General features: G+C 32.5%; 1 protein-coding gene across 4 annotated transcripts in view; it reads right to left on the bottom strand.

Annotated features, from left to right (window-relative positions):
• LOC119837189 (A disintegrin and metalloproteinase with thrombospondin motifs 16) overlaps positions 1 to 19,206 on the bottom strand; it is a 110,618-nt gene that overhangs the window by 32,623 nt on the left and 58,789 nt on the right. For all 4 annotated transcript variants that reach the window (XM_038362714.1, XM_038362713.1, XM_038362715.1 and 1 more), the window contains one exon: positions 5,216 to 5,734. In XM_038362714.1, coding sequence (XP_038218642.1) covers positions 5,216 to 5,734 — 519 coding nt within the window. The remainder of the gene's footprint in view (positions 1 to 5,215; positions 5,735 to 19,206) is intronic.

Below are 19,206 nucleotides of genomic sequence, written 5' to 3'. Positions count from 1 at the left end.
ATGACAGATTCGAAATTCAAATGTAATATTTTTTTATAATTAAGTGTAACAGTATTTATGGCCAGACTAAGTACAATCGAATTGATAATGTCCTCCTTTTATTAAAGCCGTTGGAAAATATTGTTAGTCTATGGTACCGCAAGATATTTCTTATAATGTTGCCAATTAAAACAAATAATATTCCTGTTCATTAGGCAATCTATTAAATATTTAAGCAAGAACTCAGAACACCTATCTAGTGACAAGATCCGTAATAGCCTCCGCATTCCAACCTCCAAACATTACTACCAATTGTGCTATTTTGGGTGACTGTACTTCGGCATTCAATGACATTTCAAACATAACCCTTCTCCAATACAAAAAACAACCATTCTGAACCTATAAGCTTGAATTTAAATCGTCCCAAAGTAATTTTTTACCATAAAATACTCCAAATATAATCTTATTGACATGCAAATAACGTTTTAAACCCTCAGCATTGTCATATAGATGATCTATTGTCACGATTTCCACTTCTTATGATAATTGCAACTTATTTAACTCTTTTTTCACTTATTTCTATGAGAAAGAACATAATTCATACAGGCAATTGTAGTCTTGATATGATTAAATTAGTTATTTCTATAAACAAGCTATAAGCAAGGTCAAGAGTAATTGAAAAGTAAAAATAAATATGACGAACAACTGTCAAATAAAAGATGATTAAGAAAAATGAAAGAAAATCCTATCCTACTAATCCTATCCTATCCTACTAATATTATAAATGCGAAAGTTTGTAAGGATGTGTGTCTGTTTGTTGCTCTTTCACGCAAAAACTACTGAACCAATTGAATGAATGCAATGAAATTTGGTACTTAGACACCTGGACAACTGGAAATCAAAATGGCAACTTTTTACGGGATACGGACTTGCTTACGCGGGTGAAACCGCGGGCCGCAGCTAGTTGAAATGTAAGGTAAAGAATAAAGAATAAAAACTACTAAGTTTCTTGCCGGCTCTTCTCTGTAGCACTGTTTTCCGAACCGGTGTTCAATGATATAACTATGTTATGACGATTTAAAAGTGCGTCTAGAGGAAGCCTTATTGAATAAATGAATGTTTTTATTTTTTCATACGTAATTTATTCTTATCGATCTGCCGAATCCATCCATCTCTTTAAATGATAATCCTCTTGTGTCGAATAACTAGGTAATTGGTTACTCAGATATACATCTCAGAAAAATGCATACTTCTGTTTGTCTACTTTGTCATAGTTGTAAAAATAAATATCTTTATATTATATTTTAATACCGTCAACTTGTCATCAGATCTAATACTCAAGTTACTCAAAGTATTAGAAAACTTAAACGACGGTTTTATGTATATAACCTAACCTAACAATTTTTCACTAAACTTTTATAGTCCTTGGTCAATCATTCCTTTCTTATTTTTTTAACATAACATAGTGGATATAGTATAATACAAATCTATTTGATATGTTTTCTGATATATTTATGATCCGCCCCGGCTTCAACCGTGGTACGTTTTTTTCTAGATTAGAACCTTCTTTATACCACAATATAAATGTTAAGTAAAATTAGCCAATTGGTCGTATGTCTCGCCTAGCAAAACATTTGGCGATTCTATTTATTTGTGTAATATTTTATGTGAGACTATCTATTACTCTAATATAAAACACTAGCTGTTCGCCCCGGCTTCGCCCGTGGTACATATATAGTCTATGTTACTCGTGGATAATGTAGCTTTCGAATGGTGAAAGAATTTTTAAAATCGGTCCAGTAGTTTTTGAGCCTATTCATTACAACCAAACAAACAAAGTTTTTCTCTTTATAATATTAGTGTAGATTACTATTAGAAGCCTTATTAGAATCACACATATGAATCCATCTAGGACTAAGTGTAACGCTAACACTAACTGGTTAAAATATATTCTTTAATGAAATACATAATTATTCATCGTATTATGTCATTCATTCACATGTCAACGTGTAGGTAAATTGTTTTGATTATAATAACGTTGTGTTGACTTCTTCGTGTACGTAATTAACATTGATTATGGTGATACTCCGCTTCCTGACTGTAAAATTATGTTCAAATCGTTAGTCACACGCGTGTTGTGGATATGGTAATTACTAACTACTTGCATGGGATTAAAATGGGATAATTGTACTCTATGGATAAAAAAAATCATATGGAAATTATGAGGCAGTACTATAAAATATATTGCATACGCATTATAAATACTTAATTACATTTTTTAAATTTGCTATATGATTGACAGATGTCACAGATAACATTTGATATTGTGTTGCCATCAACGCGTTCTATCAATACAGATTAGGATCGGTCAATGTTTGAAATGGAATCTATTAATTTAAATATCACCAACGCGGCGATCCACTACACATATTGCAATGAAACAAACATTTTGCTATTCGATAAAACTGCTTTGTCATATGACAAAAAACGTATTATGACTATATGCCATAATTATTTAGTAGGTAATCTGTGGATATTATATGAGTTACATAATAACAAACATGGCCAAATCTAGTGTATATTATTTTAAGAATATTACAGAAAAACATCTAAAACTCAAACATACTACATAATTAACGTCGTATAATGTTTAATTTTCTTTATATTTTATTAAGTAAATCGGTGTTGAAACAAGACAATTTTATCAAAATTTTAAATAATGTGGCTAACACTTTTATTACTAAAGGACAGTCTCATCTATTTTACTAATGAATGAATATTATGAGAAGACTAACTGTGTATTATTTTAACTGATAACACATAGTTCATCAATACAACTCAATCGATTCAAGGAACACAACAACGAAGATTGCGCAACAAATTATAAAGTACAAATAGTTTCCTATTAGAAACAATAGATTAATTTCTTCACATTTGCATACAGGGAAATCAATATATGGATGCATCGATATGCAAGTTTGAACACGATCATTCTATATAACGATTACTATAAGCATTACTCCAATTAATGACCTATTTTATGACCTAATTGCAAACATAAATCAAATTAATGCATTAGCTTATTTCATGAAATGCATCACGTGTATGTTTTGCTCAAAATACTATACTAAGTGGAGGAATGGATACTATGAGAAAAAGCAATCAGCAGAATACCTTCTTATCCTTTCCGAAATAACGAACGGGTTATTAATATAATTATACAACAAATATGTCTAAATATACATTACTTGATCAATAATAATAGGTCAAGAAGCCGGTAAACTATTTGATACCCAATTAATATTACACAAGCCCAGTTTAATGAATCATTGCTAACAAATATTTCAAATGCCTCTGACCAGGGCGTGTTTGATGTCTTTGCAAGGACAAAGGGTTTGTTACATGTCAAATGGCCGTTTGGCACAGACGGCATAAATTATGCATTAATTATCATTGAAATTATTACCGTTGCGCGTTATTGGCACCTAGTCTGTCTTGGGAATTAATTACATTTAGTATGACTGCTTTTATGGGAAGTGTTCGGATTTCGTACACATTGCAATGAGTACTTCTCCTAGTTGCATGTTACGACGCCACTTCTGGGCTTTAAAGTATGTAGTACAGGGTATATAGTAGTATAATAAGAGATAAGTAAGTTAAATAGAGAAAGAAATGTTATGTAGGAAAACAGTTTAATGTATTACTAGAATAGTAAGTTTCACAGTTAATTATGTAATATTTCGCTCTGATCAAATTTGAGAGTTCATAATAAATCTCAATATATGTATACTAAATGAGCTTTTAACAAAGCTAAATACATATGTAACATATATTGTTATTGTTACTGCCTACTTTCACAATAATGTAACGTTGGATCACAATACAATTAATTATGCCGGTTGAATATGCGTGAAATGTCATAGTGACAGCGCAGTGCATAAAAGTGAGTGATATCATATAAAAATTACAAATGCTCAATTTACGGCGTGATAAAATAAAGGCTATTATAGCTGCCAATGCACAACAATATATCGCGTGAACTAATATATTATTCCGATAAACTGATACAGTTTATTTTAGTATTAAAGGCAAGACAACTACTACAATGTCCCATTTTTGGTTTCTACCGTATTAAAACGTACTGATTAAACGATTAATTTTTTTTTAACATCTGCCAAAGTCTCAAAAACAAATCACAATTTGTTATGAAAAACCTTGTTTGTCAGGATAAAAAATGTTATTATTCTCGAGAACATATGAGTATCGCATAACGAAATTTAATGCATAGCTCAGAAACTCAGCTCCTTTTTGCTGATGCTTCAATGCATCATCAAAGACTTGCGAAAGCTTGTTATATTTTGAATTGATGTCATCCAACTACTTATTGCAACCTAACGCCCACTTAATTAAATGTTGCAACAATTATACAAATTTATATGTGTATGTAGGTAAGTATCATAAAAATTACACAATATTAGTTTCACAGAATATCACTTAACTTCGTTAGATAAGTCGTCGTGGGAATAATGAACGCTTTCACCTAACAGAGACGAGCACATTTTTTACATTCGTTCTAGAACAATTGTTTACAATGCACCACGTTATAACATAATATCTATACAAGCAACCATCGCCTCAACACCTTTGACTTATGTATCATTTTCGTGTCATGACAAATCGAATGTTTTCCATTGAGCGCCATGTACGCGTCCCGATTGTGTAACGTTTCAATACTTTTTGTGATGTTTTGCATCTTTTGTATTTTCAAAGTTTCGCTTTTCTCCGTGTAATATATGGCTAAGCTTATAAGGAAAGTTATTCCATAGCAATTATTGTCTCATTAGCGTCTTCTCATTTGTGAAATTGGTAATTAACAGTGTCGCAAGTTCTTTATGTTTACGCCAGCGTTTATTAATGAGTTGTCGCAAATGGCCTGTTTTTTTCTACATTTCTAAACTATTACACTTAATATAATATTTCAAATTACAAATTACTTTTTTCGCAATTCTAATTACCGTGAACTATTCTTTGTATCCAATAGATTTAAAATTTAAAGCATTGTTACATTAAATACTTTTATTTTACATTAACGGTTACTGGTAACGCCATAGATTTTGTCTACAAATTTTTCATTTATCATAAATTTGACTAATTTAAAAACTACCTTCATCAGTTATATTATCAAGATCCAGTACATCTATGTTTTACGAGGAAAAGATTCTTCTTTATCACTTACCGTTATCATCTCTTCGTAGTCTACGCCGTGTGGTTGCGACTCATTCGTCAGCGCCTTCCACATCCTCAGCCCATCCTTCTTCACTAACCCCTCTTGTTTCTTCAACACCAATTTCAACTGCTTCCCGAACGCCTCTAATTCAATTCTATGAACATCATCACCACTGGTCTCACTATCACTATCACTAATTTCACTAGAATTCGTTACGCCGAACTGTACGCTCACTGTATTATTTAAATCACCGATTATATCGACATCGTGAATAAGCTCCTTGGCTTTGACAAACATTTCATCGTTTAGTAGCGATGGGAGGTTCGTCTCCGTTTTCCATGGTTTGGAAGATTTTTCGTGTGGAACTTTTCCAGAATTCGGTGTGTGTGAATTGGAACGGTGTGTCGCTGGAATGTTCCGGCGAGCCATGTGGTGGGTGAGCTGAACTAGGTGGTATTCTGGGACGAGGCTGTGGTGGTCGACGTGGAAGACATTTCGAAGCTCATCGGGGGTCATGTGCTCGTGAATCTGCAAAAATAGAGACAATTATTGAATCTGTTGCATGCTATTTAAATACAATTCATAAAAAACGCACGGCGGAAATAAAATCAACATAAATGCCACAAAGAAATATCTTTTTCGATGTGTCTGTTCCCTAATATTAGGGGCAAATATTAAATCGTATGACCAATACAATTTAATATATATGGATTATAAGTTGAAGACACAATTATGATAACGAAAAAAAACTGACTTCATATAATTAGTGCAACCCAAACATCTGAGTCACTTGCTCCATATCAAAACCGGAATATAATTAAATCCATCAATACATAAATAACATGAGGCGAATCTTATCAGCAGAAGCCAAACCAGTGGCATTATATAGCGGAAGGTCAGCTCACACACTCAAAACTGCAATAATTCTACCAATTAAGCATCAATCTTTCAGATTTTTAGATCAGATTTATTATATATGCATATCCTTATGTAGAATACATTTCCTTTATGCATTTTATTGATATCCAAATACAAAGATATACAGTCACGGACAACTAGATGACGCTTGATCATTTAAATTTCCCAATATTTTCTTAATCATTACAACACAACTATTTTATTGTACTAATCATCGAATGTACTTTTACTGCTATATTATTTTTCAATAGATTATATTATAATGTATTGAAAAATAATATAGCATTATAATGTATTGATGTGAAACAGTTGAATTGTGATTGGTATACGATATGATGTGTTAGGTTATGTTCGGATTTGTTAAAAATTATCATTTGTCTCACATACAGCATCTCACGGACCGATTATGAAGAAAATTCAATTCAAAACATAATACATTACTCGGAAATATTCGCATTATAGTCTAACGAAAAATAATGTGTTATATTGTAAACGTATATAACAGATAATTTACATTCTAACGGTATTTAAAAACTGACGACAAATATATTTAAACAAATATATACAGAGTACAAATACTAGACGAAGTTTGACATAAAAATGAATCGTAATAACTAAAAAAACTAGCTTTTTTTTAGGCACAGAATACTTAATAGTACTTAGATTGAGAACTTGAGAACTATATTAATTAAGAAAGTAAATGAATACCATGTTCCTTGATGATGCATAATGTTTTTATAGCGTAATTGGATGAGTACGTATTTTCAAGATAAATATATGTGTGTGTTTAGTGGTCTAGATCTTAAAATTGCCTAATTGGTGCTAAACAGATTCGCAAAGTCTGATATTATTCATAACGAACAATCATTATCAACTGTTCTTGGAATTATCGACCGCTTCCCTAGACTTGCGCCCTGATGGGGCAGAGAAGACTATCAATTTGGAGAAAATTAATATGTTTCCTCCAAAACAAAGTGGATTGGACTGACCACTGGTCATTTTCAAAATTTACCTATATTATTAGAACATATTTTTATGTCTGTACATGTTTGGAGTAAGCAACTTTAGAAGTATCTTATTGGAATGTCTTGCAAAAAAAACTTGAATTCTTTTTATTAATTCTGATACTGCCTAAATCAAACATGAATCGGACTCCACTGAAATAAATTAAATTGTAATAACAATTTCTAAATCCAATACAAATATTCATTCATTCTGTAAGCAAATATTAAATGCTAAAGTGACCGTGGTCCCTAAAATTATGCAACACTAGCTGCGCCCCGCGGTTTTACCCGCGTAAGTACCGTATCCCGTAGGAATATCAGGATAAAAAGTTGCCTATATGTTATTCCAGTTGCTCAGCTATTTACGTACCAAATTTCATTGCAATTGGTTGAGTAGTTTTTACGTGAAAGAGTAACAAACATCCATACATCCATACAAACTTTCGCATTTATAATATTAATAGGATATAAAATAGACGTGCTCTCTTTTGCTATCTATATCCACGTATAGTCGAATATAAAAACTAGTAATACCATTATGACTTATATACAGATACGTCCGTATCGATCATGATTTCATTGAATGTCACTGCATCAAGAGAGCCATGAAATCAGTCGGATGTTAGAGCATCTAATTTGTAGCTTTTCATCCGACTTCAAAAAGCGAGGATGTTGTCAATTACACTGTATTTTTTGATTCTGCATATGAAAAAGCGAAGTCCCGTCTAAGTATCCCGATATTTACATCTGCCCAATACCCCAGTATGGGGCAGATGATATACACCTGTTTCACTGATCAATTTATTTATGGACAAGAAGATCATCCTTCTGTGTCCTACCAGACCGATAAATTTTTTCGTGGGTGTCCCCACCGGGAATCGAACCCAGGAACTCTATGTTCTACGCCCAAGCGTTAACCACTGTACCAAGGAGGCGATTCTGCACATAATTATCTATATATATAAATAAATGTAATGCTAAGCAACTTTCATTGTACCAGGGTCACTGGTCACTCCTACTTGAACGTGATAATCGTAAAGTACAATAAGTGGTCAGCCTTTGAAATTCCATACTAATCGGAAGTACTCACCTACATGTAAGATGAAATTATTGAAATATTTCAAACATAAAAACAGTGCATGGGATAATAGTCATAAAAGCATTGAAATACAGGTTCGAATTGATTGCTTTTATATCGGTTACGTTGCTATGTTAATGTTAGCGAGTTACATAATTTTTATCGCTACACTCGTATCTATATTGCGAAGTTTAAATTATTTGAATTATAGTTCAATGGTTATAAAAATACATTTACAGCAATTTTTGCTAAGTCTGTATTTTCATTATAGCATATATGATACAACCATACTATTTAATTTTATCAAAATGTGTGATCTAAGATTTCAAAAAGTGTATCTAAGATCGTGTTATACCTTAGACGTATAAGACGTTTTTGCTATTAGACGAAAATTTACGTGTAAGCACAATGTGCATATATCATCATCATCATCAGCCCATATAATATGTTCCCACTGCTGGGATACAGGCCGCCTATGAGGGTTCAGGGCATAATCCACCACGCTGGCCAAGTGCGGGTTGGCAGATGTCACATGTCGTCGAACTTTTAATTCTCGGATATGCCGGTTTTCTCACGATGTATTCCTTCACCGTTTCGAGGAGTGATGATGTAATCCAATGTGCATATATATTTGTGTTTATTTGGTACGAAGTTAGCTTAAAATCCTTGAAGAGTATTTATGCCGTAAAACAGACAATCCCTGCAGTAAACAATAAGCTAACTCTGTAAGCTAGTCTTACGAGTAAAATTATTTATAAGAGAAATCGTAATTTTCATAAAACAACTGCTTTTTGTTACAGTTCTTTGAAACTGGTTCAGCATGTAAACCGATGAGCGTTAAAAGTCGCTTATGCAACGCGAAGCAAGCGTTGTGGTACTTTATAAATTATTAAAATCTTTTATCCAACGCGGCACGGTTTTATATTAATAGATGCATCATTAAAACACTAATGTAACCTTATAAATAACAGCAAAAATATTTAATATTGATCTGAAATCATTAGACCGCATTCCGACAATGATTATTACCAAATATGGCAAGCGCCCAGAGGCTATTCTTTCGACATTTCATAACATGGGAGGATCACCTTGGTAATTAATATTTTAAAGTTTAAACAATAATTATTTTTAATAGCCTATGCTGCTTCACTATTGGACAAAGGGCTTTTTATAAAGGCCTTACGCTTACGCATATAAAAAAAATCGTGGAATTTAATAATTCAATCATCAAGCTCGTTTTAACCAACGTCAAAAAAGAGGTTATCAATTCGAAATCCGTGTGACACTTGTGTTTGTTATCTCATAAATTTTTTCTGGGAGGGTCGAGTTTTTTAATCCTTTTATTGTTTTTAAGTGATCACCTCCTCTATTTATGAAGTCAGTTGGCAAATTAATATTGAATGTGTATGATATCATCATCATCATCATCAAAACCCCCTATATGTTCCCACTGCTGGGATGCAAGCCATTTTCCACCACGCTGGCAGTATAATACTCCCATGAGGGTTCAGGCCATAATCCACCACGCTGGCCAAGTATAAGATGTATAATATGCTAGCTGCTTGCTTGAACCATAACTTCTATTAGGAAGTGACAAGACGTGAAGGAAGTGCTAAAGGAATTTGTTAATCTCCGCACGGAATCTTCCTTAGGGCATTTCGAAGCCAACTACGCTAGAACTCAAGTATTCTGTGTTTACGTAACAGCACTTTCCCACAATACGCCGAGAATCTAAATCATATCAGCCGTAATTCTAGTTCGAATAGGAAATGTTAGGTAATCATCTAGGTAACATGTGATTGCGGATAGATTTGCACCTTTTGCGCTTGCGATAAGATTTACTATCCCATGGCACAGATGATTGGCACAAATGTGAACCGAAATTGTTTGTAAACATTATATAACACCAATATCATTACAATTTTGTAAGTCTATATCGCTTCCTTTGTCTTGTAATTAGGGAATTATAATAATTATGTCGCTATTACATAACTAGTATAAGTCTGCGGCTTTACCCGTACACGTTCAAGTTTCTAGGTTTTAGTATCCACTTAATAAACGATTGCTTTAAACTGTATCTTAAGTGTGGTTTTTATTCTGAATACTATATTTCTAAGACCGGGCTAACTTATAAAACAAATCGTGTAGGTTATTTATGCCTAAGAACAAATATAAAAATTAAATAGACTCAAACATTTATTTATTCAATTAGACTTCTTATAGAAGCACTTCTGAATCCTTATAACTTATTAATCGTAATAGCTTATTTTATTTATGCAGGATTAAGTTTTAACGATATATAAACACATATTTTAAATTTTCTGAATTACTTTAAAGGTGATAATAATCAATGTATAATCCAAAGCACCAAAATTTCGAGCTATTTGTAGTGACCTTTATACATAATCGAAGGCTGAAATAAGAACTTGAAGCCACAATACAAATCCAAGATCCTTGTCGTTCGTTTCATTTCTGCTGCGACAAATATTTCCATGTTTTACAACCGTGTTCGCTGAACAGTGTTCGGAACACAATAAATAATATAACTATCTATATATAATAAAAGATTATAATAAATAGATATATATATATGTAATAAATAACGTTTAAATTCCTTTTTAAATTATGAATTTTCTGAAATAGATGTGTTACCATATCATACTATCAATGCTATATTTAAATATTTTACTACTTAGGATCGAACCTGAGACAACTACAATGCTCACGCGCAACCTTTTGCACTATAGCGAAAGATAGCAAGACATAGAAATGACGCAATTTACATCTATAAAATTACAACTAAAACAAACATGGCTGTGATAATTCCAAAGAAATGTGACTAATGAGCAAAGGCAGTTATTTAGTTTGGAAGAAGGTTATAGCATGGTGACGTCAAACCTAATATAGTACGGATGTTTAAAAAGCCCTCATAAGCATAGACAAGTAAAGTATATCTTAATACATATATATTTTTTTTATTGTGTGATAGACAAGCGCTTGACTACCATCTCGCCTGCTGGTAAGCGTAGATGTAGTCTAAGATGGATATAAGAACTAATATATAAAATTCTTGTGTCACAATTTAATTTTTAGTTTTATAGCATTGAAATTTTATTTTATTCTTTCAAAATTTCTCATTCTTGTGTCACAGTTTTCGTTGCCACACTCCTCCTTTTTATCCCGATATTCCTACGGTATACGGACTTACGCGGGTGAAACTGCGGGCGCAGCTAGTATTAACATAAGTTTAGATAGCGATCCGCCCTCCCGTTTAACTCTTTCACACTACACTTATATACTGCTATATTCTTCCTTCATAGCAACAGTTTTAAACACGTTTACTCGCATTAAAACATTAAGATTGCCACAACGAAAAAACCGATAGCAATTGTAATAGCGGGATAATTTCAATACCGACCTTGGAGTTCCGATTAACCGAGTCGAGGCGAAAGTGGCGAATAAATCATGATTTCGGGCTTAAACAATAACTGTTTGACCAACGGCGGATAGGTCACTGGTTGGTTACAGTATTTCTTATGCTTTACAAATAAATATTCACCGATTTCAAATATTGTGATATTGATTTTGTATCAACAATTTATTGGATTATAAACGAAGCGGCCTACTTTTAATAAAATGTTTGATATGCTTATCAGACTAATATTATAAATGTGAAAGTTTGTTCGTTTGGATATTTGTCCGTCAATCACGCTGAAACTTCTGAACGGATTTTGATGAAATTTTTACAGACAGGGTGTGAGCTGACTTAGTTGATGGGATACTTTTTATTCCGATTAATTGCTCCCTTGGGATAAAACAGGAAACTTGATATCCGGGCGGAGCCGGGACGAGCGTCTAGTGTGTATATAAGTTAGGTTTTTCTATGAGGCAGTTTGTAAATTACACTAAAACACACTAAACATTTTTTAAAGACATGATTGTCTATTACATAACTTCACTAGATAGTATAAAGCAGAGTCGCTACCCGCGTCTGTCTCTATGTATGTATGCTTAGATCTTTAATTCTTTAATTACACAACGGTTTATGATGTTTGTTTTTTTTTAATAGATAGAATGATTCAAGAGGAATGTTTATGTATATAGTAACATGTATTGAACCACTCAGAATTTCGCTCGCGTGCGTATCCGCGGGCAAAAGCTAGTGTTATTAAACAATACGACGAATTCAAAGTGCATGTTAACGAAGCTTGATTAAATTAATGTTTGGTGGTAGTTGATTGTTTAGATTTCATCATCATCAGCAGCCCATATATCTTCCCACTGATGGAACAGAGACATCTTAGATCACAATCCACCACGCTGGCCAAACATTGATTTAAGTATAAAAAAAACAATTAAAGTACGGTTAGTTCTTTGCGAATTTAATTTAACGCTCGATTGATTATCTTTAATCATTTCTATAAAATTTCGCTCAATGCTGGCTGATGGAAATGATAAATACATACAATTCACCTTTACCTTTAAACTATCACGATTGAATCAGATAAACGACACTTTAAAAATCACTTTAGATACAAATCAATAAAATCGTTTTCGAAAGCATTACAATATAAATTAATCTTATTGAACTCATATTCGTTAATTTAAATTGAATGGTGTTAGTGTACAATATATTATCTATATGTATCGTTTTTCTGTCAATTTATTTGCCAAGCGGAGATCGCTCGCAGCGATAAGGCCGATCTATTTACATAATTACCGTGTTATATTTTCAAATCATTTATATTATGACGAATGAAAACAAGTTTTACGTTACATTGCCATAATTTATAATATATAGCATGGTGTTTGTTTTAATCAGTAGGTAAATTCTATCTATTTTAGATATAAATACATTTTATAGTTATTGGCACTTAAAAAAAAGTCACAATCTCATTAAAAGCCGTAAGCTAATTGGCGCGAAAGCATCTGACAATCGCACCACCATCTTGTTTTGGCGGCCATCTTGGCGACCTTGCTCCAGAAAGCCGGCGGGCCGTTTCGCAACGGACTTGTGGGAAATTCATCTATAGATTGTTACGATATCATTATGAGATTCGGTGTAATTATCCAACGACAATGATTTATGATACGATATTCATCCTTATTTTTGTGCTTAATCTCGCTGACTATACGCATAGGGCATGGTGTTCGCACATGAATAATTACACTTTAATGTCAGAGAAATAATCTGTAATACGAAAATAGCGGATAGATAATTGACTAATACTTAATAACTAATACGCGTAAAGAACTTGTCCTGTGATGGATATACTGCGGAACTTAAGACCTTACTTCAAATATATTTTATAAGATATCTATGTGCTCAGACCTCTTTATTCTGCTATTCGTGATATTAAGGTAACTTATGTATAGATACTTAGATATTAGAAAGATAAAATCTACATGGTTTCAGATAGAGAGAAGTTATACAGCGCCCTCTGTAATTTTGCCATAGCATTGAAAATAAGAGCGTATAAAGAAACCAACATTAAAATATATCAAAACTGTATTACAGTCCATGTCCAGTAACTTGATTAGATTCTGACAAGATTTTTTTGAATTACGAACATAACATACATCTATTAAGAATAATAACATCATTCATCTGATCACAACCACCTTCCAATTACTCAAACAATAGACGGTATACGTAAATATTATCCACATATAACTGAATTTGAATTTGGAATAAGAAGTTTTCCAACTACAATTGTAATCAGATCACAATACAATAGTATTGGATGGTCTTTTACTCATTGTTGACGAAAACATTCACAGTACAATCCGTCAATCTTTCATACAACAGTCTATAAATGATTTAAATGTTTGATACAATGACCCGTTAGAACAATAGCGCTTACACAATGAAGGGAACTGTGAACTGTACAATCGAAAGACCGAATAAGATCCTTGTACGGTAGTGTTGCCAGGTATGGCGAACGTCGCAACTGTATAAGGTTATCTTAATTGTTGCCAGTAACAAAAACTAATCGGTTTAATATCTAACGTATATGCGTGTTCAACGCACTGTCGTATGTTATATTGAAAGCTGCATTATTGCGAAGCCATGTATTTAATTACAATTAACATATAAATTTAATATATTTCATTTATTTCTATATTGTAATTACATAATAAGAAACGTTCGGTATTCGATAAATCCCTTTCGGGTCGTTGGCATGTTATTTATTAATTTGAAAAACCCCAAGCAAATTTACACAAAGTGTCAACGGATGTAAACATCCTTACTTATGTATGTGTATCTTATGAGTATCGTATAAACGTGTAAGAAAAAATTTAGTTTCAGCCCTCGTACATTGACTTTACATGTAATATATGAATTTATTTGCACTCGCTACCGTTTTTAATTTGCAGGTCTTAATTTGGATTTCTGGAGAACCTTTGTTTCCTGAATTACTGAGAATTTTATACCGATGAATGTATGAATTACGGTATGAGTATTTTATATCGAGGTGTTAATGGGAGTAAAGGTAAGGTCAACAAACTTTCAGGATTCGGTTCTGAATTTAGATTTTGAGAATTTTAGTCGTTCATATAACACTTAGTGTATAAAATGTTTAGGTATTTAACCTATAAATAAAGTTATGTTAATTATTTCATAGAAACTAGGCACTTTTTATTTCACAGTAGTTTTCATTTTGTAGTATTGGTACCTAACATGCTAATATTTGCTACACCTGTATGTTTGTACAGCATTGACAGCTTCATTCAAACCTTGTACACTTATCAAGGATTAGTGACAATAAAATAATTTCCTCAGTTTATTAGGATTTAATAATTTACTCACGTATACTTTGTGTAAGAGTTAAAAGAGTAAAAGAGAATGTTTGATTCTATTATTATTTAAGCGTGTTTGAATTTATTGAAATCGAACCGTGTAATGATAATAGAGTATTAATACTTAATATATAATAGAGTAAGAATAACTGAGACAAAACATTATAGCAGTGTTAAATAATACATAATAATACACTTCTCAATTTAACGAGACATCGTAATATTATATCATTACAACAATAATTTTAAAATTTCTCTCACACAAACAAATTATTTTGTTATCTGTCCCACAATGACTGACATCTTGACAGAATACGAGATGCGTTGAAAGTTCGCACTGTAAAGGCTTGTTCACACGTGCAGTGTATCGATTTAATAAAAAATATGTTATAATTAAAACATGATTTACAATGCTCTATGTGTTGTGTGAAAGAGTTTTATTCAGTTTTAATTCGCGCTGTATTAATAAATGTTTAACTGCATTATTCGAAAGAAACAAATAAGTTGTTATAAAAGCATCTTGCAGTGTCGTAGTTATATACAAAAGCTTATAGGTATTCATAAAAAATGATTATCAGAATCTGTTTCAACGTCACCTTAACTCAATTTTACACTGATATTCGAATAGAGTGCTCACATTTTCAGAGAAAGCATACAGTTAATAAGCCCGTATACTTTACGCTACGATATCTACCTATTACGCAAAATAAAACGATACCGATATTTCAATGTGGTAGTAGCATGCTTTGGCAAGAATTGGGTCAGCTCGCATCGGAGACTTACACCCAAACAGAAGACCGGCGTGAAATTTAGCATGCTTCTGTGTTTCGGTACGTGGGGTAGCTGGTAGCCTTTTCCTCATCCTTCCCAGTCTATTCCTTCTTTCCCGTCGTTACTTTCTTTATCCCTTACCCCTTAAAAGCGGGCTGCGCATTTGCAGACGCACTACCTTTTGCGAATGATCATGCGTAGTGGTCGGCGATCTTAACATCAGGCGAACCACCAACTCAGTTGGCCGTTATGATTAAAAAACTATATCAAAATAATGAATCAACCCACATAAGATTTGAAAGTAAAAGTGCGACATTAAATTTTTATTGTTATTACATTATAGTGTTTTATGTCCGAGGGTCATAAAATGCTTGGTAATTTAAGTAATTTCTGTCGTATTATGAGAGTTTAAATTTGACATTGCATTAACCTTGTACGATATTATTATAAACGGTTGAAATGTACGAACATTCTTCGAATTGCCGTGTTCTAATCGTATTGACGTCGCATGTTTTCATTGTCATTTTTAATGTATAATTTTACTTTGTGACATTGAAAATATCATTCTGTTCATTCTGGCAAGCCTAGGGATAAAAAAAGGTTGCGAACTAGACATGACCTATCTCTGGAGAAAATAAACGAAAAATAGCAATTGTTCAAGATTTTTTTAGAAGAATTCGGTTGCAAACAATATGACTTTTATCAATCAATTTATGAACAAGATTCTAGTTCAATAATTACCAATGAATTAAAATGAAATATACAATGCAAATTATAAAAAATTGTTATAATAATTTAATATCAGTATGAACAATGCTTTACGACCATTGTATTGGATCTATATTATTTATTATCAATAACCAATAGAAAGCGCTTACATAAGGCAACATTTATATGAAATCATTGTTCCTCATTTCCTTTGTTCAGTAATGGGTGTTATAGTTATGTTATAGAAAATATGTCCAGCCGACACCCAAATAACCAAACACTGAGAGAATTTTTCAAAACCGACCTGTAATTCCTGAGATTAGTGTAGTAGTCAAACAAAAAAACAAACAAACAAACTCTTCAGCTTTATAATATTAGGATAGATAAATATAAAGAACAAACCAATCGCATTGCATCGTTAACGTATAAAAGTTTTAAAGAATTATATAAGCTTCGTGTATTATCTCAATTACGAAGCGCTGAATGAGGTTAAATAATGTTATAATAATTATACAATCGTATTACATAAGCTGTATAATTAGTTCAAATTCTATTCGGTTTTTTTATACTAGCTATACGCTTGCGGCTTCGTCCGTCTTGTCAAAGGAAAATATAGACAGTCCCGGGGTGTGAACATAGTTCCCAGTGCGGTGGGATTTCCGGCTAAAAAATTATCCTATGTCCTTTCCCGGGCTGCAAACTATATCTGTACCAAATTTCATCCAAATCAGTGGTTTAGGAGTGAAGAAGGAACAGAAACATACAGAGTTTCTTTCGCAATTGTAATATAGGATAATAAATCATTGTGCTAAATTTTATTTATAACGATATAACTAAAAAAAAAACTCTTCCTATTTTTAAAATTATTCTACTATTTAAAATCAATCTTTTCAACAATAACATAGGATAAATTATACTATTTAAGTATTTACATATAAACCTACATTTATATCAATTACGGTTATTTTATTGTGTCCGATTCTTTGATATGATTTAAATTCAAACTTAAAAAGCTATGTGTGTGACGTCACATTAGCTAGCTTACTGCTAGTCTCTTCTATTTTTAGTTGGATCGCACAGTATAAAAATGCTAAGTAAAGAAGGGTTATCAACTAAACCAACATATACTACTTTGTTATCAATGCGTAAAACTACGGAGATTTACGCATTCTTCTTTATGAATAAATAGAAATATGCAAAAAGCAATATTATCAATTATTAACACCAAGCCATGAAATACCCAGCCCTCGTATAGTACCTAGATCCAAGACTAGACCTAGGTCTAGCCATCTAGTGCATTCCGTAAGCGCTAACAAACGCGAAACACGTTTGAACTTCACCATTACGCACTTCCTACGTTGACAGATTGGAGTCACTTTCGTTTTTGCCCAGCGCACGCTGTGACGTCACAATCTACGATAATTCGTTGTATAATATAATTAAATGAAAACTGGTTTAATGCAAGCATTGTTTGTGTGTTTTGAGGTTATGTTATTATGTAAATAATAATCGGACACTGCTGAATGTTGTGGTGTCGTTTTCTCATTATGAATCGCGATTAATTAATTAGAATTATTCTCAACGCTTGCATTTATGAGTTAGCTTTTGCATGGCTATTGTTAATTGTTAAGCTTAGAGTGTAATAAACTATACTGAAACGTAATTAAAACGAATATTTACCTTCAATTTATTAATTTTAAGACGTGAATATGAAATTGTAATGATTCAAGAGTAAATGATTGAACTTCAGTTTTAATTATAACTAAATCAATTCTTGCAATTCTTGCATTTTGTGAGAAAATTGAAACTTTTTGTGACCTCTTATATTTACCTTATCCTCATCAAATTTCATCACCATCAGTTCAGCTGTTTAGCTGTGAAAGCGTAACAGACAAGTCAACAAAGAAATTTATAATATAAGTTGAATTATTGTAGCATTAAAACGAGTGACTAGCTGACAATTAATCTACACTAATTTAAAAAAGAGGATTTATTTCTGAATGTTTGTATTGTTTTCACGCAAAAAACACTGGACCGAAATAATAAAATATTTTACCATTAGAAAGCTGCAACTCCACTGAGTGACAGGCTATATATGTACCACGGCGGATAGGGCATGCAGGGGATGTGCAGGAGCGAATAGCTAGCTTCAAATAAACTGAACTAAGTTAGTAAGACATAGCTTTACGTGTAGTTAAAGGCACAGTCAAGCTTTGACTGTAATAAACTCAAATAAGGACACGCGTACAATTAATAAATACGTCAAATGCAAATAGATACGAGTAGTAATTTCGCGGCAAAATTGTAGGAAGGCGAACCGGCGGGAAATTTGCTTCCTTCAGAGGAAACTTGCTTATGCGTAATATTGCTTATTGGACACGATACATTATTAACTAATTACTATTATTGTTTATGGCCGCCATTTCGCAATGCATTCGTGTGATGTAACATTGCTTTGTAGAAAATTAATCCTTAAAATAATTAACTACCTATAAGTTTCTGCAAAACACAGAGTTCGTCTTTTAGAAATTAAAAACTTCTTAACGGATTTTAAAAACGATTTATTCATTATATTATTAACCTGACGTTTCGAACACATTACAGCGAGCGTGGTCACGGGGAGACCGAGTTCGTCTTGGAAATTAATGTATACTTAGTCTGGCCATAAATACTGTTACACTTAATTATAAAAAAATATTACATTTGAATTTCGAATCTGT

Source organism: Zerene cesonia, chromosome 26 (assembly GCF_012273895.1).
Source record: "Zerene cesonia ecotype Mississippi chromosome 26, Zerene_cesonia_1.1, whole genome shotgun sequence".
Lineage (NCBI taxonomy): Eukaryota > Metazoa > Arthropoda > Insecta > Lepidoptera > Pieridae > Zerene > Zerene cesonia.
This window is presented reverse-complemented; position numbering and strand designations above follow the sequence as displayed.